The sequence below is a fragment of the Heterodontus francisci genome, unplaced genomic scaffold, assembly GCF_036365525.1.
Source record: "Heterodontus francisci isolate sHetFra1 unplaced genomic scaffold, sHetFra1.hap1 HAP1_SCAFFOLD_544, whole genome shotgun sequence".
Taxonomy (NCBI): domain Eukaryota; kingdom Metazoa; phylum Chordata; class Chondrichthyes; order Heterodontiformes; family Heterodontidae; genus Heterodontus; species Heterodontus francisci.
The window spans coordinates 508,469-527,274 of NW_027141127.1; the positions used below are offsets into that span (position 1 = coordinate 508,469).

At 55.9% G+C, this 18,806-nt stretch overlaps 1 protein-coding gene across 1 annotated transcript in view; it reads right to left on the minus strand.

Annotated features, from left to right (window-relative positions):
- Positions 1 to 6,314: 6,314 nt before the first annotated feature.
- Positions 6,315 to 18,806, minus strand: part of LOC137362205 (cytoplasmic phosphatidylinositol transfer protein 1-like) — a gene marked incomplete at its 5' end in the record, with an annotated part of 14,297 nt that continues 1,805 nt past the window's right edge. The window contains 6 exons of the mRNA XM_068026655.1: positions 6,315 to 6,531; positions 6,630 to 6,789; positions 7,487 to 7,570; positions 11,900 to 11,963; positions 13,124 to 13,279; positions 13,990 to 14,082. Coding sequence (XP_067882756.1) covers positions 6,315 to 6,531; positions 6,630 to 6,789; positions 7,487 to 7,570; positions 11,900 to 11,963; positions 13,124 to 13,279; positions 13,990 to 14,082 — 774 coding nt within the window. The remainder of the gene's footprint in view (positions 6,532 to 6,629; positions 6,790 to 7,486; positions 7,571 to 11,899; positions 11,964 to 13,123; positions 13,280 to 13,989; positions 14,083 to 18,806) is intronic.

Here is an 18,806-nt window from a genome sequence, read left to right on the forward strand (position 1 = left end):
GGATATGTGGAGAAGGTGGGGAGTGAGGGATATGGGGAGAAGGTGGGGAGTGAGGGAGTTGGGGAGAAGGTGGGCAGTGAGGGATACGGGGAGAAGGTGGGGTGTGAGGTATACGGGGAGAAGTTGGGGAGGGAGGGATATGGGGAGAAGGTGGGGAGTGAGGGATAAGGGGATAAGGTAGGGAGTGAGGGATACGGGGAGAAGGTGGGGTGTGAGGGATATGGGGAGAATATGGGGAGGGAGGGATATGGGGAGAAGGTGGGGAGGGAGGGATATGGGGAGAAGGTGGGGAGTGAGGGATATGGGGAGAAGGTGGGGAGGGAGGGATATGGGGAGAAGGTGGGGAGTGAGGCATACGGGGAGACGGTGGGGTATGAGGGATATGGGGAGAAGGTGGGGAGGGTGGGATACGGGGAGAAGGTGGGGAGTGAGGGATACGGGGAGAATGTGGGGAGGGAGGGATATGGGGAGAAAGTGGGGAGTGAGGGATATGGGGAGAATGTGGGGAGGGAGGGATACGGGGCGAAGGTGGGGAGTGAGGAATACGGGGAGAAGGTGGGGTGTGAGTGATACGGGGAGATGGTGGGGAGGGAGGGATATGGGGAGAATGTGGGGAGGGAGGGATACGGGTAGACGGTGGGGAGTGAGGGATACGGGGAGAAGGTGGGGTGTGAGTGATACGGGGAGATGCTGGGGAGGGAGGGATATGGGGAGAAGGTGGGGAGGGAGGGATACGGGGAGAAGGTGGGGAGTGAGGGATACGGGGAGAAGGTGGGGTGTGAGTGATATGGGGAGAAGGTGGGGAGGGAGGAATATGGGGAGAAGGTGGGGAGTGAAGGATACGGGGAGAAGGTGGGGTGTGAGGGGTCCGGGGAGAAGGTGGGGAGTGACGGATACGGGGAGAAGGTGGGGAGTGAGGGATACGGGGAGAATTTGGGGAGTGAGGGATATGGGGAGAATGTGGGGAGGGAGGGATACGGGGAGAAGGTGGGGAGTGAGGGATACGGGGAGAAGGTGGGGTGTGAGTGATACGGGGAGATGGTGGGGAGGGAGGGATATGGGGAGAAGGTGGGGAGTGAGGGATACGGGGAGAAGGTGGGGTGTGAGTGATACGGGGAGATGGTGGGGAGGGAGGGATATGGGGAGAATGTGGGGAGGGAGGGATACGGGGAGAAGGTGGGGAGTGAGGGATACGGGGAGAAGCTGGGGTGTGAGTGATACGGGGAGATGGTGGGGAGGGAGGGATATGGGGAGAAGGTGGGGAGGGAGGGACACGGGGAGAAGGTGGGGAGTGAGGGATACGGGGAGAAGGTGGGGTGTGAGTGATTTGGGGAGAAGGTGGGGAGGGAGGAATATGGGGAGAAGGTGGGGAGTGAAGGATACGGGGAGAAGGTGGGGTGTGAGGGGTCCGGGGAGAAGGTGGGGAGTGACGGATACGGGGAGAAGGTGGGGAGTGAGGGATACGGGGAGAATGTGGGGAGTGAGGGATATGGGGAGAATGTGGGGAGGGAGGGATATGGGGAGAAGGTGGGGAGTGAGGGATACGGGGAGAAGGTGGGGTGTGAGTGATACGGGGAGATGGTGGGGAGGGAGGGATATGGGGAGAATGTGGGGAGGGAGGGATACGGGGAGAAGGTGGGGAGTGAGGGATACGGGGAGAAGGTGGGGTGTGAGTGATACGGGGAGATGGTGGGGAGGGAGGGATATGGGGAGAAGGTGGGGAGGGAGGGATATGGGGAGAAGGTGGGGAGGGAGGAATATGGGGAGAAGGTGGGGAGTGAAGGATACGGGGAGAAGGTGGGGTGTGAGGGGTACGGGGAGAAGGTGGGGAGTGACGGATACGGGGAGAAGGTGGGGAGTGAGAGATACGGGGAGAATGTGGGGAGGGAGGGATATGGGGAGAAAGTGGGGAGTGAGGGATATGGGGAGAAGGTGGGGAGGGAGGGATATGTGGAGAATGTGGGGAGGGAGGGATAGGGGGAGAAGGTGGGGAGTGAGGGATACGGGGAGAAGGTGGGGTGTGAGTGATACGGGGAGATGGTGGGGAGGGAGGGATATGGGGAGAAGGTGGGGAGGGAGGGATATGGGGAGAAGGTGGGGAGTGAGGGATACGGGGAGAAGGTGGGGTGTGAGTGATACGGGGAGATGGTGGGGAGGGAGGGATATGGGGAGAAGGTGGGGAGGGAGGGATATGGGGAGAAGGTGGGGAGTGACGGATACGGGGAGAAGGTGGGGTGTGAGTGATAGGTGGAGATGGTGGGGAGGGAGGGATATGGGGAGAAGGTGGGGAGGGAGGGATATAGGGAGAAGGTGGGGAGTGACGGATACGGGGAGAAGGTGGGGTATGAGTGATACGGGGAGATGGTGGGGAGGGAGGGATAGGGGGAGAAGGTGGGGAGGGAGGGATACGGGGAGAAGGTGGGGAGGGAGGGATATGGGGAGAAGGTGGGGAGTGAGGGATATGGGAAGACGGTGGGGAGTGACGGATACGGGGAGAAGGTGGGGAGTGAGGGATACGGGGAGAAGGTGGGGTGTGAGTGATACGGGGAGATGGTGGGGAGGGAGGGATATGGGGAGAAGGTGGGGAGGGAGGAATATGGGGAGAAGGTGGGGAGTGAGGGATATGGGGAGAAGGTGGGGAGTGACGGATACGGGGAGAAGGTGGGGTGTGAGGGGTACGGGGAGAAGGTGGGGAGTGAGTGATACGGGGAGATGGTGGGGAGTGACGGATACGGGGAGAAGGTGGGGAGTGAGGGATATGGGGAGAATGTGGGGAGTGAGGGATATGGGGAGAAGGTGGGGAGTGAGGGATATGGGGAGAAGGTGGGGTGTGAGGGGTACGGGGAGAAGGTGGGGAGTGAGGGATATGGGGAGAAGGTGGGGAGTGAGGGATACGGGGAGAAGGTGGGGAGTGAGGGATATGGGGAGAAGGTGGGGTGTGAGGGATACGGGGAGAAGGTGGGGAGTGAGGGATACGGGGAGAAGGTGGGGTGTGAGGGATATGGGGAGAAGGTGGGGTGTGAGGGATCCGGGGAGATGGTGGGGAGGGAGGGATATGGGGAGAAGGTGGGGTGTGAGGGATCCGGGGAGATGGTGGGGAGGGAGGGATATGGGGAGAAGGTGGGGAGGGAGGGATATGGGGAGAAGGTGGGGAGTGAGTGATACGGGGAGAAGGTGGGGAGTGAGGGATATGGGGAGAAGGTGGGGTGTGAGTGATACGGGGAGATGGTGGGGAGGGAGGGATATGGGGAGAAGGTGGGGAGGGAGGGATATGGGGAGAAGGTGGGGAGTCAGAGATATGGGGAGAAGGTGGGGAGTGAGGGATATGGGGAGAAGGTGGGGTGTGAGGGATATGGGGAGAAGGTGGGGAGGGAGGGATATGGGGAGAAGGTGGGGAGTGAGGGATATGGGGAGAAGGTGGGGAGTGAGGGAGTTGGGGAGAAGGTGGGCAGTGAGGGATACGGGGAGAAGGTGGGGTGTGAGGTATACGGGGAGAAGGTGGGGAGGGAGGGATATGGGGAGAAGGTGGGGAGTGAGGGATAAGGGGATAAGGTCGGGAGTGAGGGTTACGGGGAGAAGGTGGGGTGTGAGGGATATGGGGAGAATATGGGGAGGGAGGGATATGGGGAGAAGGTGGGGAGTGAGGGATATGGGGAGAAGGTGGGGAGGGAGGGATATGGGGAGAAGTTGGGGAGTGAGTGATACGGGGAGAAGGTGGGGTGTGAGGGATACGGGGAGAAGGTGGGGAGGGTGGGATACGGGGAGAAGGTGGGGAGTGAGGGATACGGGGAGAATGTGGGGAGGGAGGGATATGGGGAGAAAGTGGGGAGTGAGGGATATGGGGAGAATGTGGGGAGGGAGGGATACGGGGAGAAGGTGGGGAGTGAGGGATACGGGGAGAAGGTGGGGTGTGAGTGATACGCGGAGATGGTGGGGAGGGAGGGATATGGGGAGAATGTGGGGAGGGAGGGATACGGGGAGAAGGTGGGGAGTGAGGGATACGGGGAGAAGGTGGGGTGTGAGTGATACGGGGAGATGGTGGGGAGGGAGGGATATGGGGAGAAGGTGGGGAGGGAGGGATACGGGGAGAAGGTGGGGAGTGAGGGATACGGGGAGAAGGTGGGGTGTGAGTGATATGGGGAGAAGGTGGGGAGGGAGGAATATGGGGAGAAGGTGGGGAGTGAAGGATACGGGGAGAAGGTGGGGTGTGAGGGGTCCGGGGAGAAGGTGGGGAGTGACGGATACGGGGAGAAGGTGGGGAGTGAGGGATACGGGGAGAATGTGGGGAGGGAGGGATATGGGGAGAAAGTGGGGAGTGAGGGATATGGGGAGAAGGTGGGGAGGGAGGGATATGTGGAGAATGTGGGGAGGGAGGGATACGGGGAGAAGGTGGGGTGTGAGTGATACGGGGAGATGGTGGGGAGGGAGGGATATGGGGAGAAGGTGGGGAGGGAGGGATATGGGGAGAAGGTGGGGAGTGACGGATACGGGGAGAAGGTGGGGTGTGAGTGATACGGGGAGATGGTGGGGAGGGAGGGATATGGGGAGAAGGTGGGGAGGGAGGGATATGGGGAGAAGGTGGGGAGTGACGGATACGGGGAGAAGGTGGGGTATGAGTGATACGGGGAGATGGTGGGGAGGGAGGGATATGGGGAGAAGGTGGGGAGGGAGGGATACGGGGAGAAGGTGGGGTGTGAGGGATACGGGGAGAAGGTGGGGTGTTAGGGATACGGGGAGATGGTGGGGAGGGAGGGATATGGGGAGAAGGTGGGGAGGGAGGGATATGGGGAGAAGATGGGGAGTGACGGATACGGGGAGAAGGTGGGGTGTGAGTGATACGGGGAGATGGTGGGGAGGGAGGGATATGGGGAGAAGGTGGGGAGGGAGGGATATGGGGAGAAGGTGGGGAGTGACGGATACGGGGAGAAGGTGGGGTGTGAGTGATACGGGGAGATGGTGGGGAGGGAGGGATATGGGGAGAAGATGGGGAGGGAGGGATATGGGGAGAAGGTGGGGAGTGACGGATACGGGGAGAAGGTGGGGTATGAGTGATACGGGGAGATGGTGGGGAGGGAGGGATATGGGGAGAAGGTGGGGAGGGAGGGATACGGGGAGAAGGTGGGGTGTGAGGGATACGGGGAGAAGGTGGGGTGTTAGGGATACGGGGAGATGGTGGGGAGGGAGGGATATGGGGAGAAGGTGGGGAGGGAGGGATATGGGGAGAAGATGGGGAGTGACGGATACGGGGAGAAGGTGGGGTGTGAGTGATACGGGGAGATGGTGGGGAGGGAGGGATATGGGGAGAAGGAGGGGAGGGAGGGTTTCGGGGAGAAGGTGGGGAGGGAGGGATATGGGGAGAAGGTGGGGAGTGAGGGATATGGGGAGAAGGTGGGGAGTGACGGATACGGGGAGAAGGTGGGGAGTGAGGGATACGGGGAGAAGGTGGGGTGTGAGTGATACGGGGAGATGGTGGGGAGGGAGGGATATGGGGAGAAGGTGGGGAGGGAGGAATATGGGGAGAAGGTGGGGAGTGAGGGATATGGGGAGAAGGTGGGGTGTGAGGGATACGGGGAGAAGGTGGGGTGTGAGGGATATGGGGAGAAGGTGGGGAGTGAGGGATTTGGGGAGAAGGTGGGGAGTGAGGGATACGGGGAGAAGGTGGGGAGTGAGGGATATGGGGAGAAGGTGGGGAGTGAGGGTTACAGGGAGAAGGTAGGGAGTGAGGGATATGGGGAGAAGGTGGGGTGTGAGGGATACGGGGAGAAGGTGGGGTGTGAGGGGTACGGGGAGAAGGTGGGGAGTGAGGGATATGGGGAGAAGGTGGGGTGTGAGGGATATGGGGAGAAGGTGGGGAGTGAAGGATATGGGGAGAAGGTGGGGAGTGAGGGATACGGGGAGAAGGTGGGGAGTGAGGGATATGGGGAGAAGGTGGGGAGTGAAGGATATGGGGAGAAGGTGGGGAGTGAAGGATATGGGGAGAAGGTGGGGAGTGAGGGATATGGGGAGAAGGTGGGGAGTGAGGGATACGGGGAGAAGGTGGGGTGTGAGGGATACGGGGAGAAGGTGGGGTGTGAGGGATACGGGGAGAAGGTGGGGAGTGAGGGATACGGGGAGAAGGTGATAATGACAGGAATAGTGTTACATCTGCTTTCCCTCTCTCTCTCTCTGTTTGCCGGGACAGTCAGTTTTCCGGGAAAGTCTGTTTTCCGGGGCAGTCCGTGTGAGGGGGAGTCAGTTTTCCAGGAGATTCTGTGCCAGTGGGAATGCCAGTTTTCCAGGAGGTTCTGTGCCAGTGGGAATCTCCTGAGCTGCGTTCAGGGTCCCTTTGTTTCATCATCCCCCAGAAACAGGAAACTCTCCAGAGCGTCCGTCACATTGCCGAGTGGGATCTCTCCGTGAAGCTTCCCGCTTTCCGTGCAGGGAAGGTCGCAGGAGTTGGAGCCCAGGCCCCTGGAGTCATGAGCTCGTCCTTTACCGACACCGAGCGCAGCAGACCCGGCCTGAATCCAGCGCTGCAGTCGACCTCCGTCACTGCGAGAGAGAATGAGCCGAAGTGATATTAAAACCCCAGCAGCCTCGCCCGGTGTCCCCGCTCCCCAAACCCCCACCACCGCCGCACCCCACCCCACCCCCCCGCCATCCCGCTGGTGCCCGGATCCTCCCTGGCACGCCCAGGGGCGTTGGCATGAAGCCAAGAGACTTCACAGATCGGTGTCCTGTCGTAAATCCGCGGGGAAAGGTTGCTGGGCAGACAGGGGGTATTCACAAGGATCTGAACTGGGGATTGTCCTGCAGAACAGTTCCAGCAGATGGCACACAAATGTCATAAATTCTTCAATTCATTAAAACTCCCTCTACACTGTCCCCCATCAAACACTCCCCAGGACAGGTACAGTACGGGGGGGGTTAGATACAGAGTAAAGCTCCCTCTTCACTGTCCCCCATCAAACACTCCCCAGGACAGGTACAGCACGGGGGGTTAGGTACAGAGTAAAGCTCCCTCTACACTGTCCCCATCAAACACTCCCAGGACAGGTACAGTACGGGGGGGGTTAGATACAGAGTAAAGCTCCCTCTACACTGTCCATCATCAAACACACCCCAGGACAGGTACAGCACGGGGGGTTAGGTACAGAGTAAAGCTCCCTCTACACTGTCCCCATCAAACACTCCCAGGACAGGTACAGTACGGGGCGTTAGATACAGAGTAAAGCTCCCTCTACACTGTCCCCCATCAAACACTCCCAGGACAGGTACAACCCGGGGAGTTAGATACAGAGTAAAGCTCCCTCTACACTGTCCCCCATCAAACACTCCCAGGACAGGTACAGTACGGGGGTTAGATACAGAGTAAAGCTCCCTCTACACTGTCCATCATCAAACACACCCCAGGACAGGTACAGCACGGGGGGTTAGATACAGAGTAAAGCTCCCTCTACACTCTCGCGTTCAGTGAAGGACATGTCTCATACACACTCTGTCTTACCTGACTGTTCTGCAGTCGACACTTTCTGATTTGTCTCCCTCTGTGACTCTCTCTCGTACTCCCGCACATTTTCCACAGACATATCTGTAACACGGAACCTGCATTAATATAGCGCCTTGAATCGTAAAACCTCGCCACGTCCCTTCACAGGTGGGGCCTTGGAGGGAGTTGAACAGGAGGGTGAGAATTGTAAGGGCTGGAGGAGGTTACAGAGATACGGAGGGAGGGTAGGCGAGGGGCCATGGAGGGATTTGAACAGGAGGAGGTGTTGCAAACATTTAAATACTAACAGACATCAAAGGTGAGGAAGCGCATTCCAGGGCCTGCTAAGGAGGAGACAATCCACAAGGGCCAGGACTGGTTAGACCAGCTGGTCAGATGACTAACTGGCTGTTCCAGAGTTTCCCTTTGAAATGACCACAGAGAGTTTGAACTCAGAGAGTGTCTGTTTGCTCCTGGACTGAGAAGATCTCTCTCCTGCCTGCTCCCATCTCTTTCTCACAAGCCTCCGAATCCACTGAAGACACTTGAACTCCAAGAGAGCTAAGTCTCCGACAGCGAATAAGGTTTAAGAAGAATACTGGGCCCCAACGAAAAGCAAGATCTCCCTACAATCAAGGTCTCTACAGCGAGCTCCAAGAATCGTGACAAAAACTCTTCAGATATTGCTTCAAACTTTTCCACTTTATTTTTCTTCTGCTCTTTTCTGTCTCTATCTGCATGGATCGCGTATGCGTGCTAGCGTGGGCGCGTCGTGTATCCGTAGACGTTAACTGAATTAGAGTTTAAGTTTAATCAATTTAAACCTTAAGAAAGCCTGTCTGTGCTGGTTTCTTTGCCTTATCATTGTAAAGTGGTGAACAAGGATTCACCGAGGGGGGGGGAGCTCAAAACACTAAAATAAAAGCAAAATACTGCAGATGCTGGAAATCTGAAATAAAAACAAGAAATGCTGGAAATACTCAGCAGGCGTGGCAGAATCTGGGGAGAGAGAAGCAGAGTTAACGTTTCAGGTCAGTGACCCTTCTTCAGAACTGGCAAATGTTAGGAATGTGATAGGTTTTAAGCAGATAAAAGCGGGGGTGGGGCAAGAGGTAACAAAAGGGAAGGTGTTGATAGGGCAGAGGGTCACAGAGAATAACTGACCAGAAGGTCACGGAGCAAAGACAAAGGGTATGTTAATGGGGTGCCCGAAAGGCAAGGCGTTAGTGCAGACAGGGTGTTAATTGACATAAAAATGAACAGCCCTGGCCCCAAGCACAAACATGACAAAAAAAAAACTGTGGTTAAAAAAAAAAGAATGATAAAACAAACCAAGACAAAATAAACAAATGAAAAAAACGCAGTGTATTGAAAAATTAAACCCTGTCGCAGGGAGACCAGGTGAAGGCTGAAAGGGACCCCCGAGACCTCTTTCTCACCTGCTCGTAACAATACACCGTCCGACAATGCAGCACCCCCTCAGTACTGGCAATGGGGAGTGCTGAACTTTTAATGCACAACATTCTTGGTCTGAGGTGACAGTGTTGTCATCGAGCCATGTTTAGCAGTTGAATTCTCTTTGTGGCTTTTTTCACACAAGAATGTGCTACACTTGTTAGATTGCTCGGATTACAGGCTTATAAACTGGAATTACTGGTCTCAGAAAGCCAGTCGGCCATGAGCTGTTCGCACCACACATGCTATCTCTCGCTCTCTCTCTCTCTCTCAGCTGGATTCTCTCCTCTGGCTCCAACGGGGAACTGACGCCCACAGGCAAAAGGGAAAAGCACATATCTGTGCAATTGAAGTTTAACTTTATACAGTAAATGGCAGAACCCTTAGGAGTATTGACAGGCAGAGAGATCTGGGCGTACAGGTCCACAAGTCACTGAAAGTGGCAACGCAGGTGGATAAGGTAGTCAAGAAGGCATACGGCATGCTTGCCCTCATCGGTCGGGGCATAGAGTATAAAAATTGGCAAGTCATGTTGCAGCTGTACAGAACATTAGTTAGGCCACACTTAGAATATTGCGTGCAATTCTGGTCGCCACACTACCAGAAGGACGTGGAGGCTTCGGAGAGGGTACAGAGGAGGTTTACCAGGACGTTGCCTGGTCTGGAGGGCATTAGCTATGAGGAGAGGTTGGAAAAACTCGGATTGTTTTCACTGGAACGACGGAGGTGGAGGGGCGACATGATAGAGGTTTTACAAAGTTATGAGCGGCATGGACAGAGTGGATAGTCAGAAGCTTTTTCCCAGGGTGGAAGAGTCAGTTACTAGGGGACAGAGGTTTAAGGTGCGAGGTGCAAAGTTCAGAGGGGATGTGCGAGGCAAGTTTTTTTACACAGAGGGTGGTGAGTGCCTGGAACTTGCTGCCAGGGGGAGGTGGTGGAAGCAGATACGATAGCGACGTTTAAGAGACATCTTAAATACATGAATAGGAAGGGAATAGAGGGATACGGACCCCGGAAGTGCAGAAGGTTTTAGTTTAGGCAGGCATCAAGATCGGCGCAGGCTTGGAGGGCCGAATGGCCTGTTCCTGTGCTGTAATGTTCTTTGTTCTTTGTTGTTTCTTTGGTTGTAGGTGATACCAGCAGTTAATAAGCTCTGTAAATTCGACTATACATAATAATTATTCTAAGTTAATTAAGGGCAAGAATCTATCTCCCTCTACCTTAAAAATACTCAATGACCCCCTCGGAACCACCTCCAACGCATTCACATCCTTCCTTAAATAAGGAGACCAAAACTGCACGCAGTATTCTAGATGTGGTCTCACCAGTGGCCCTGCATAACTGAAGCACAACATCCTTACTTTTATTTTCGATTCCTCTCGTAATAATGGACAGCATTCCACTAGCCGCCTTTATGACTTGTGTTACCCGCGAACTAACATTTTGTGACTCCTGCACCAAAACACCTGGATCCCTCTGCACCTCGGAGTCCTGCAGTCGTTCTCCGTTTACGTAATACTCTGCTTTTTTGTTCTCCCTGCCAAAGTGAACAACTTCGCAGTTTCCCACGTTATACTCCATCTGCCAGATTTTTGCCCACTCGCTCAATCTATCTATTATCAGTCTGCAAACTCCTTATGTCCTCTTCACAACATGCTTTCCGACCTATCTTTGTGTCAAATTTAGCTCCCCTCATCTAAATCATTGATATAAATTATGAAAAGTTGAGGGCCCAGCACAGACCCCTGCGGACTCCACTCGTCACATCCTGCCAACCAGAAAAGGACCCAGATTACTCGATTGATACCTGGAATGAGCGGGTTGTCTTATGAGGAAAGGTTGGACAGACTGGGCTTGTTTTCACTGGAGTTTAGACGAGTGAGGGGAGACTTGATTGAATTTTATAAGATCCTGAAAGGTCTTGACAAGGCGGATGTGGAAAGGATGTTTCCTCTTGTGGGGGTGTCCAGAACTAGGGGTCAATGCTGTAAAATTAGGGGACGCCCTTTTAGGACAGAGGTGAGGAGAAATTCTTTTCCCTCCGAGGGTTGAACGACTTTGGAACTCTCTGCCTCAGACGGTGGTGGAGGTGGGGGTCGTTGAGTGTTTTTAAGACGGAGGGAGACAGATTCTTGTTAGCAAGGGAGTCAAAGTTTATCGGGAGGTAGATGGGAGTGTGGAATTCGAAACGCAAACAGATCAGTCATGATCTTATTGAGTGGCGGAACAGGTTCGAGGGGCCGAATGGCCTAACTTCTGCTCCTATTTCGTATGTTTGTATGTTTGGTACAGGGATTGAGAAGGATGATTATTCTGCAACCTCACTGGGCGAGTGTAACAAGACCTGGACAATATCCAGGCTTGGGCTAATACGTAGCAAGTAACATTCGCGCCACACAAGTGCCAGTCAATGACCATCTCCAACAAGAGAGAATCTAACCATCTCCCCTTGACATTCAATGGCATTACCATCGCTGAATCCCCCCACGATCGACATCCTAGGGGCTACCATTGACCAGAAACTGAACTGGAGTAGCCATATAAATACTGTGGCTACAAGAGCAGGTCAGAGGCTGGGAATCCTGAGGCGAGTAACGCACCTCCTGACTCCCCAAAGCCTGTCCGCCATCTACAAGGCACAAGTCAGGAGTGTGATGGAATACTCTCCACTTGCCTGGATGGGTGCAGCTCCAACAACACTCAAGAAGCTCGACACCATCTAGGACAAAGCAGCCCGCTTGATGGGCACCCCGTCTACAAACATTCACTCCCTCCACCACCGACGCACAGTGGCACCAGCGTGTACCATCTACAAGATGCACTGCAGCAACGCACCAAGGCCCCTTAGACAGCGCCGCCCAAACCCGCGACCTCTACCAACTAGAAGGACAAGGGCAGCAGACGCAATGGGAACACCACCACCTGCAAGTTCACCTCCGGATTAGAGATGGGACAGTACATGCTGTCGTTACATACCGAACCACTCGTCAATCCACGCAAATGCTTGACGATGGCCAACGAGAAGAATCTCCCGAATATTCTACCGAAAACAGAAGTCACAGATAAAGAACATCCAACATGGCTCCAGTTAGATACAGAGTGAAGTTCCCTCTACACTGTCCCCATCAAACACTCCCAGGAGAGGTACAGTACGGGGGTTAGATACAGAGTAAAGCTCCCTCGACACTGTCCCCCATCAAACACTCCCAGGAGAGGGACAGTACGGGGGGTTAGATACAGAGTAAAACTCCCTCTACACTGTCCCATCAAACACTCCCCAGGACAGGTACAGTACGGGGGGTTAGATACAGAGTAAAGCTCCCTCTACACTGTCCCCCATCAAACACTCCCCAGGACAGGTACAGTACGGGGGTTAGATACAGAGTAAAGCTCCCTCGACACTGTCCCCCATCAAACACTCCCAGGAGAGGGACAGTACGGGGGGTTAGATACAGAGTAAAGCTCCCTCTACACTGTCCCCCATCAAACACTCCCCAGGACAGGTACAGTACGGGGTTAGATACAGAGTAAAGCTCCCTCTACACTGTCCCATCAAACACTCCCCAGGACAGGTACAGTACGGGGGGGTTAGATACAGAGTAAAGCTCCCTCTACACTGTCCCCCATCAAACACTCCCCAGGACAGGTACAGTACGGGGGTTAGATACAGAGTAAAGCTCCCTCTACACTGTCCCCCATCAAACACTCCCAGGACAGGTACAGTACGGGGTTAGATACAGAGTAAAGCTCCCTCTACACTGTCCCATCAAACACTCCCCAGGACAGGTACAGCACGGGGGGGTTAGATACAGAGTAAAGCTTCCTCTACACCAAATACATCTCTGCGATTCTCCTCAACCCACTCCCTGTGGTAGCGGGTTCCACATTCTCCCCACTCTCTGGGGAAAGACGTCTCTCCTGAAATCCCCCCCCACGTTGGATTTATTCGTGATTATCTTATATTGATGGCCCCCTAGTTCCGGTCTTGCCCCCGAGTGGAGATATCTTCGCTATGTCGACCCTATCGAAAACCCATTCATAATCTGAGACACCTCAATCAGGTGACTCCTCAGCCTTCTCTATTCTACAGAAAAGAGCCCCAGTCCGTTCAGTCCCTCCCGATAACGGGTGTAACCCCCCCCCCCGCCCCCCCAGTTCTGGTGTCGTCAGCGTAAATTGAGATCGGTCTCGCAGGCTGACCTTGTGAACGAGCTGCTCCACACGGCTTTGTAATCCGTACATTTCGAACTTGACAGTCACCAGTTTGTAGGAGCACATGATCGGCTTGTGGCTTTCTCTCCAGCCGTCGAACAACGGGCCCCGGCTGGTTTTAACTGACCGGAACGTTCTGGGGTCCTGCGTGCAAAGGCGAGATGTCAGCGGATTTGTGGCAGCCTCGTCGACGGTCTTTCCTGTCCGGGGATCAGGGCGACCTCTCCCCAACCTTTACAAAGCTCTGGTGCGGCCCCCAACTGGAGTGTTGGCGCCCAGTTGCGGTCGCCACACTTTGGGGAAGGATGCGAGGGTCCTTGAGAGAGGGGGCCTGCGGAGGAGAGTGAGCAGAATGGTCCCGGGGAACGAGGGACTTCCGTTCGTGTGGAGAGACTGGGAGAAGCTGGGATTGTTCTCCCCCAGAGCGAAGGAGACGGAGGGGAGATTGGAACGAGGCGTACGAGACTCTGAGAGGTTCGGATAAGGTAGACCAGGAAAAGCAGCTCCCATTCGCTGATGGTACAAGGCCCAGGGAGACACAGATTACAGGCTCTGGGGAAGGGAGACAGTGGCGGAGGAAGTGAGGGGGAAATGATTCGACGCAGCGAGGGGTAGTGACCGGGAACTCGCTGCCGACGGGTGCGGCGGAAGACGAGATGGTAAACCATTTCAAAAGGAAACTGGACGGGCAATTGCAGGACACAAACCCGTGGGGTTACGGTGGATCGAGCGGGGCGGAGTGGGTGGGGTCTGGGGAAATGGGACTGAGTGGAATAATCCACAGACAGCTAGCACGGACCAGATGGGCTGCAAGGCCACGTTCTCTATATGTCTCAAACAATACATTCCAATACCTCCGACTCTTTGTAATAACGTTGAGGAAACTCGTCACTTAATATATCAACGTAGGAAACCTGTTCAGACGGTGTAGGTTCACGGTTAAACACCTAATGAGAGAGAGAGACAGAAATTCAGTGAACACAGAGAAAATTATACATTCACCTCTCCCCCATTTACACTCAGACACCAGGCAGTCTGCTCCCTATCGGAGAGGGGGATTAACCCTCTCACCCACCTCTCCCCCATTTACACTCAGACACCGGGCAGTCTGCTCCCTATCGGAGAGGGGGGATTAACCCTCTCAATCACCTCTCCCCCATTTACACTCAGACACCGGGCAGTCTGTTCCCTATCGGAGTGGGGGGATTAACCCTCTCACCCACGTCTCCCCCATTTGCACTCAGAAACCGGGCAGTCTGTTCCCTATCGGAGAGAGGTGGGGATTAACCCTCTCACCCACGTCTCCCCCATTTGCACTCAGACACCGGGCAGTCTGTTCCCTATCGGAGAGGGGGGATTAACCCTCTCAATCACCTCTCCCCATTTACACTCAGACACCGGGCAGTCTGTTCCCTATCGGAGAGGGGGGGGATTAACCCTCTCACCAACCTCTCCCCCATTTACACTCAGACACCGGGCAGTCTGTTCCCTATCGGAGAGGGGGATTAACCCTCTCAATCACCTCTCCCCCATTTACACTCAGACACCGGGCAGTCTGTTCCCTATCGGAGAGGGGGGGATTAACCCTCTCACCCACCTCTCCCCCATTTACACTCAGACACCGGGCCGTCTGCTCCCTATCGGAGAGGGGGGATTAACCCTCTCACCCACCTCTCCCCCATTTACACTCAGACACCGGGCTGTCTGTTCCCTATCGGAGAGGGGGGGGATTAACCCTCTCACCCACCTCTCCCCATTTACACTCAGACACCGGGTAGTCTGTTCCCTATCGGAGAGGGGGCGGATTAACCCTCTCACCCACCTCTCCCCATTTACACTCAGACACCGGGCAGTCTGTTCCCTATCGGAGAGGGGGATTAACCCTCTCACCCACCTCTCCCCCATTTACACTCAGACACTGGGTAGTCTGTTCCCTATCGGAGAGGGGGCGGATTAACCCTCTCACCCTCCTCTCCCCATTTACACTCAGACACCGGGCAGTCTGTTCCCTATCGGAGAGGGGGGATTAACCCTCTCACCCACCTCTCCCCATTTACACTCAGACACCGGGCAGTCTGTTCCCTATCGGAGAGGGGGGATTAACCCTCTCACCCACCTCTCCCCATTTACACTCAGACACCAGGCAGTCTGTTCCCTATCAGAGAGGGGGGGGATTAACCCTCTCACCCACCTCTCCCCATTTACACTCAGACACCGGGCAGTCTGTTCCCTATCGGAGAGGGGGGATTAACCCTCTCACCCACCTCTCCCCATTTACACTCAGACACCGGGCAGTCTGTTCCCTATCGGAGAGGGGGGATTAACCCTCTCACCCACCTCTCCCCCATTTACACTCAGACACTGGGTAGTCTGTTCCCTATCGGAGAGGGGGGGATTAACCCTCTCACCCACCTCTCCCCCATTTACACACAGGCACCGGGTAGTCTGTTCCCTATCGGAGAGGGGGGATTAACCCTCTCACCCACCTCTCCCCATTTACACTCAGACACCGGGCAGTCTGTTCCCTATCGGAGAGGGGGGATTAACCCTCTCACCCACCTCTCCCCATTTACACTCAGACACCAGGCAGTCTGTTCCCTATCGGAGGGGGGATTAACCCTCTCACCCACCTCTCCCCATTTACACTCAGACACCGGGGCAGTCTGTTCCCTATCGGAGAGGGGGGGATTAACCCTCTCACCCACCTCTCCCCCATTTACACTCAGACACCGGGCAGTCTGTTCCCTATCGGAGGGGGGGGATTAACCCTCTCACCCACCTCTCCCCATTTACACTCAGACACCGGGGCAGTCTGTTCCCTATCGGAGAGGGGGGATTAACCCTCTCATCCACCTCTCCCCCATTTACACTCAGACACCGGGCAGTCTGTTCCCTATCGGAGAGGGGGGGATTAACCCTCTCACCCACCTCTCCCCCATTTACACTCAGACACCGGGCAGTCTGTTCCCTATCGGAGAGGGGGATTAACCCTCTCACCCACCTCTCCCCATTTACACTCAGACACCGGGGCAGTCTGTTCCCTATCGGAGAGGGGGGGATTAACCCTCTCACCCACCTCTCCCCCATTTACACTCAGACACCGGGGCAGTCTGTTCCCTATCGGAGAGGGGGGATTAACCCTCTCACCCACCTCTCCCCCATTTACACTCAGACACCGGGCTGTCTGTTCCCTATCGGAGAGGGGGGGATTAACCCTCTCACCCACCTCTCCCCCATTTACACTCAGACACCGGGCCGTCTGCTCCCTATCGGAGAGGGGGGATTAACCCTCTCACCCACCTCTCCCCCATTTACACTCAGACACCGGGCTGTCTGTTCCCTATCGGAGAGGGGGGGATTAACCCTCTCACCCACCTCTCCCCATTTACACTCAGACACCGGGCAGTCTGTTCCCTATCGGAGAGGGGGGATTAACCCTCTCACCCACCTCTCCCCCATTTACACTCAGACACCGGGCCGTCTGTTCCCAATCGGAGAGGGGGGGATTAACCCTCTCACCCACCTCTCCCCATTTACACTCAGACACCGGGCAGTCTGTTCCCAATCGGAGAGGGGGGGATTAACCCTCTCACCCACCTCTCCCCCATTTACACTCAGACACCGGGCCGTCTGTTCCCAATCGGAGAGGGGGGGATTAACCCTCTCACCCACCTCTCCCCCATTTACACTCAGACACCGGGCCGTCTGTTCCCTATCGGAGGGGGGATTAACCCTCTCACCCACCTCTCCCCATTTACACTCAGACACCGGGTAGTCTGTTCCCTATCGGAGAGGGGGGGGATTAACCCTCTCACCCACCTCTCCCCCATTTACACTCAGACACCGGGCCGTCTGTTCCCAATCGGAGAGGGGGGGATTAACCCTCTCACCCACCTCTCCCCATTTACACTCAGACACCGGGGCAGTCTGTTCCCTATCGGAGGGGGGGATTAACCCTCTCACCCACCTCTCCCCATTTACACTCAGACACCAGGCAGTCTGTTCCCTATCGGAGAGGGGGGATTAACCCTCTCACCCACCTCTCCCCATTTACACTCAGACACCGGGTAGTCTGTTCCCTATCGGAGAGGGGGGGATTAACCCTCTCACACACCTCTCCCCCATTTACACTCAGACACCGGGCAGTCTGTTCCCTATCGGAGAGGGGGGGGATTAACCCTCTCACCCACCTCTCCCCATTTACACTCAGACACCGGGCAGTCTGTTCCCTATCGGAGAGGGGGGATTAACCCTCTCACCCACCTCTCCCCATTTACACTCAGACACCGGGCAGTCTGTTCCCTATCAGAGAGGGGGGGGATTAACCCTCTCACCCACCTCTCCCCCATTTACACTCAGACACCGGGCAGTCTGCTCCCTATCGGAGAGGGGGGATTAACCCTCTCACCCACCTCTCCCCCATTTACACTCAGACACCGGGCAGTCTGTTCCCTATCGGAGGGGGGGGATTAACCCTCTCACCCACCTCTCCCCCATTTACACTCAGACACCGGGCAGTCTGTTCCCTATCGGAGGGGGGGATTAACCCTCTCATCCACCTCTCCCCCATTTACACTCAGACACCGGGCAGTCTGTTCCCTATCGGAGAGGGGGGGATTAACCCTCTCACCCACCTCTCCCCATTTACACTCAGACACCGGGCAGTCTGTTCCCTATCGGAGGGGGGATTAACCCTCTCATCCACCTCTCCCCCATTTACACTCAGACACCGGGCAGTCTGTTCCCTATCGGAGAGGGGGGGGATTAACCCTCTCACCCACCTCTCCCCATTTACACTCAGACACCGGGGCAGTCTGTTCCCTATCGGAGGGAGGGGGGGATTAACCCTCTCACACACCTCTCCCCATTTACACTCAGACACCGGGCAGTCTGTTCCCTATCGGAGGGGGGGATTAACCCTCTCACCCACCTCTCCCCCATTTACACTCAGACACCGGGGCAGTCTGTTCCCTATCGGAGGGAGGGGGGGATTAACCCTCTCACCCACCTCTCCCCCATTTACACTCAGACACCGGGCAGTCTGTTCCCTATCGGAGAGGGGGGGATTAACCCTCTCACCCACCTCTCCCCCATTTACACTCAGACACCGGGGCAGTCTGTTCCCTATCAGAGGGGGGGGATTAACCCTCTCACCCACCTCTCCCCCATTTACACTCAGACACCGGGCAGCCTGTTCCCTATCAGAGAGGGGGGGGATTAACCCTCTCACCCACCTCTCCCCATTTACACTCAGACACCGGGCAGTCTGTTCCCTATCGGAGGGGGGGATTAACCCTCTCACCCACCTCTCCCCATTTACACTCAGACACCGGGCAGTCTGTTCCCTATCGGAGGGGGGGGGGGATTAACCCTCTCACCCACCTCTCCCCCATTTACACTCAGACACCGGGGCAGTCTGTTCCCTATTGGAGGGAGGGGGGGATTAACCTTCTCACCCACCTCTCCCCCATTTACACTCAGACACCGGGCAGCCTGTTCCCTATCAGAGAGGGGGGGGATTAACCCTCTCACCCACCTCTCCCCATTTACACTCAGACACCGGGCAGTCTGTTCCCTATCGGAGGGGGGGGATTAACCCTCTCACCCACCTCTCCCCATTTACACTCAGACACCGGGCAGTCTGTTCCCTATCGGAGGGGGGGGGGGATTA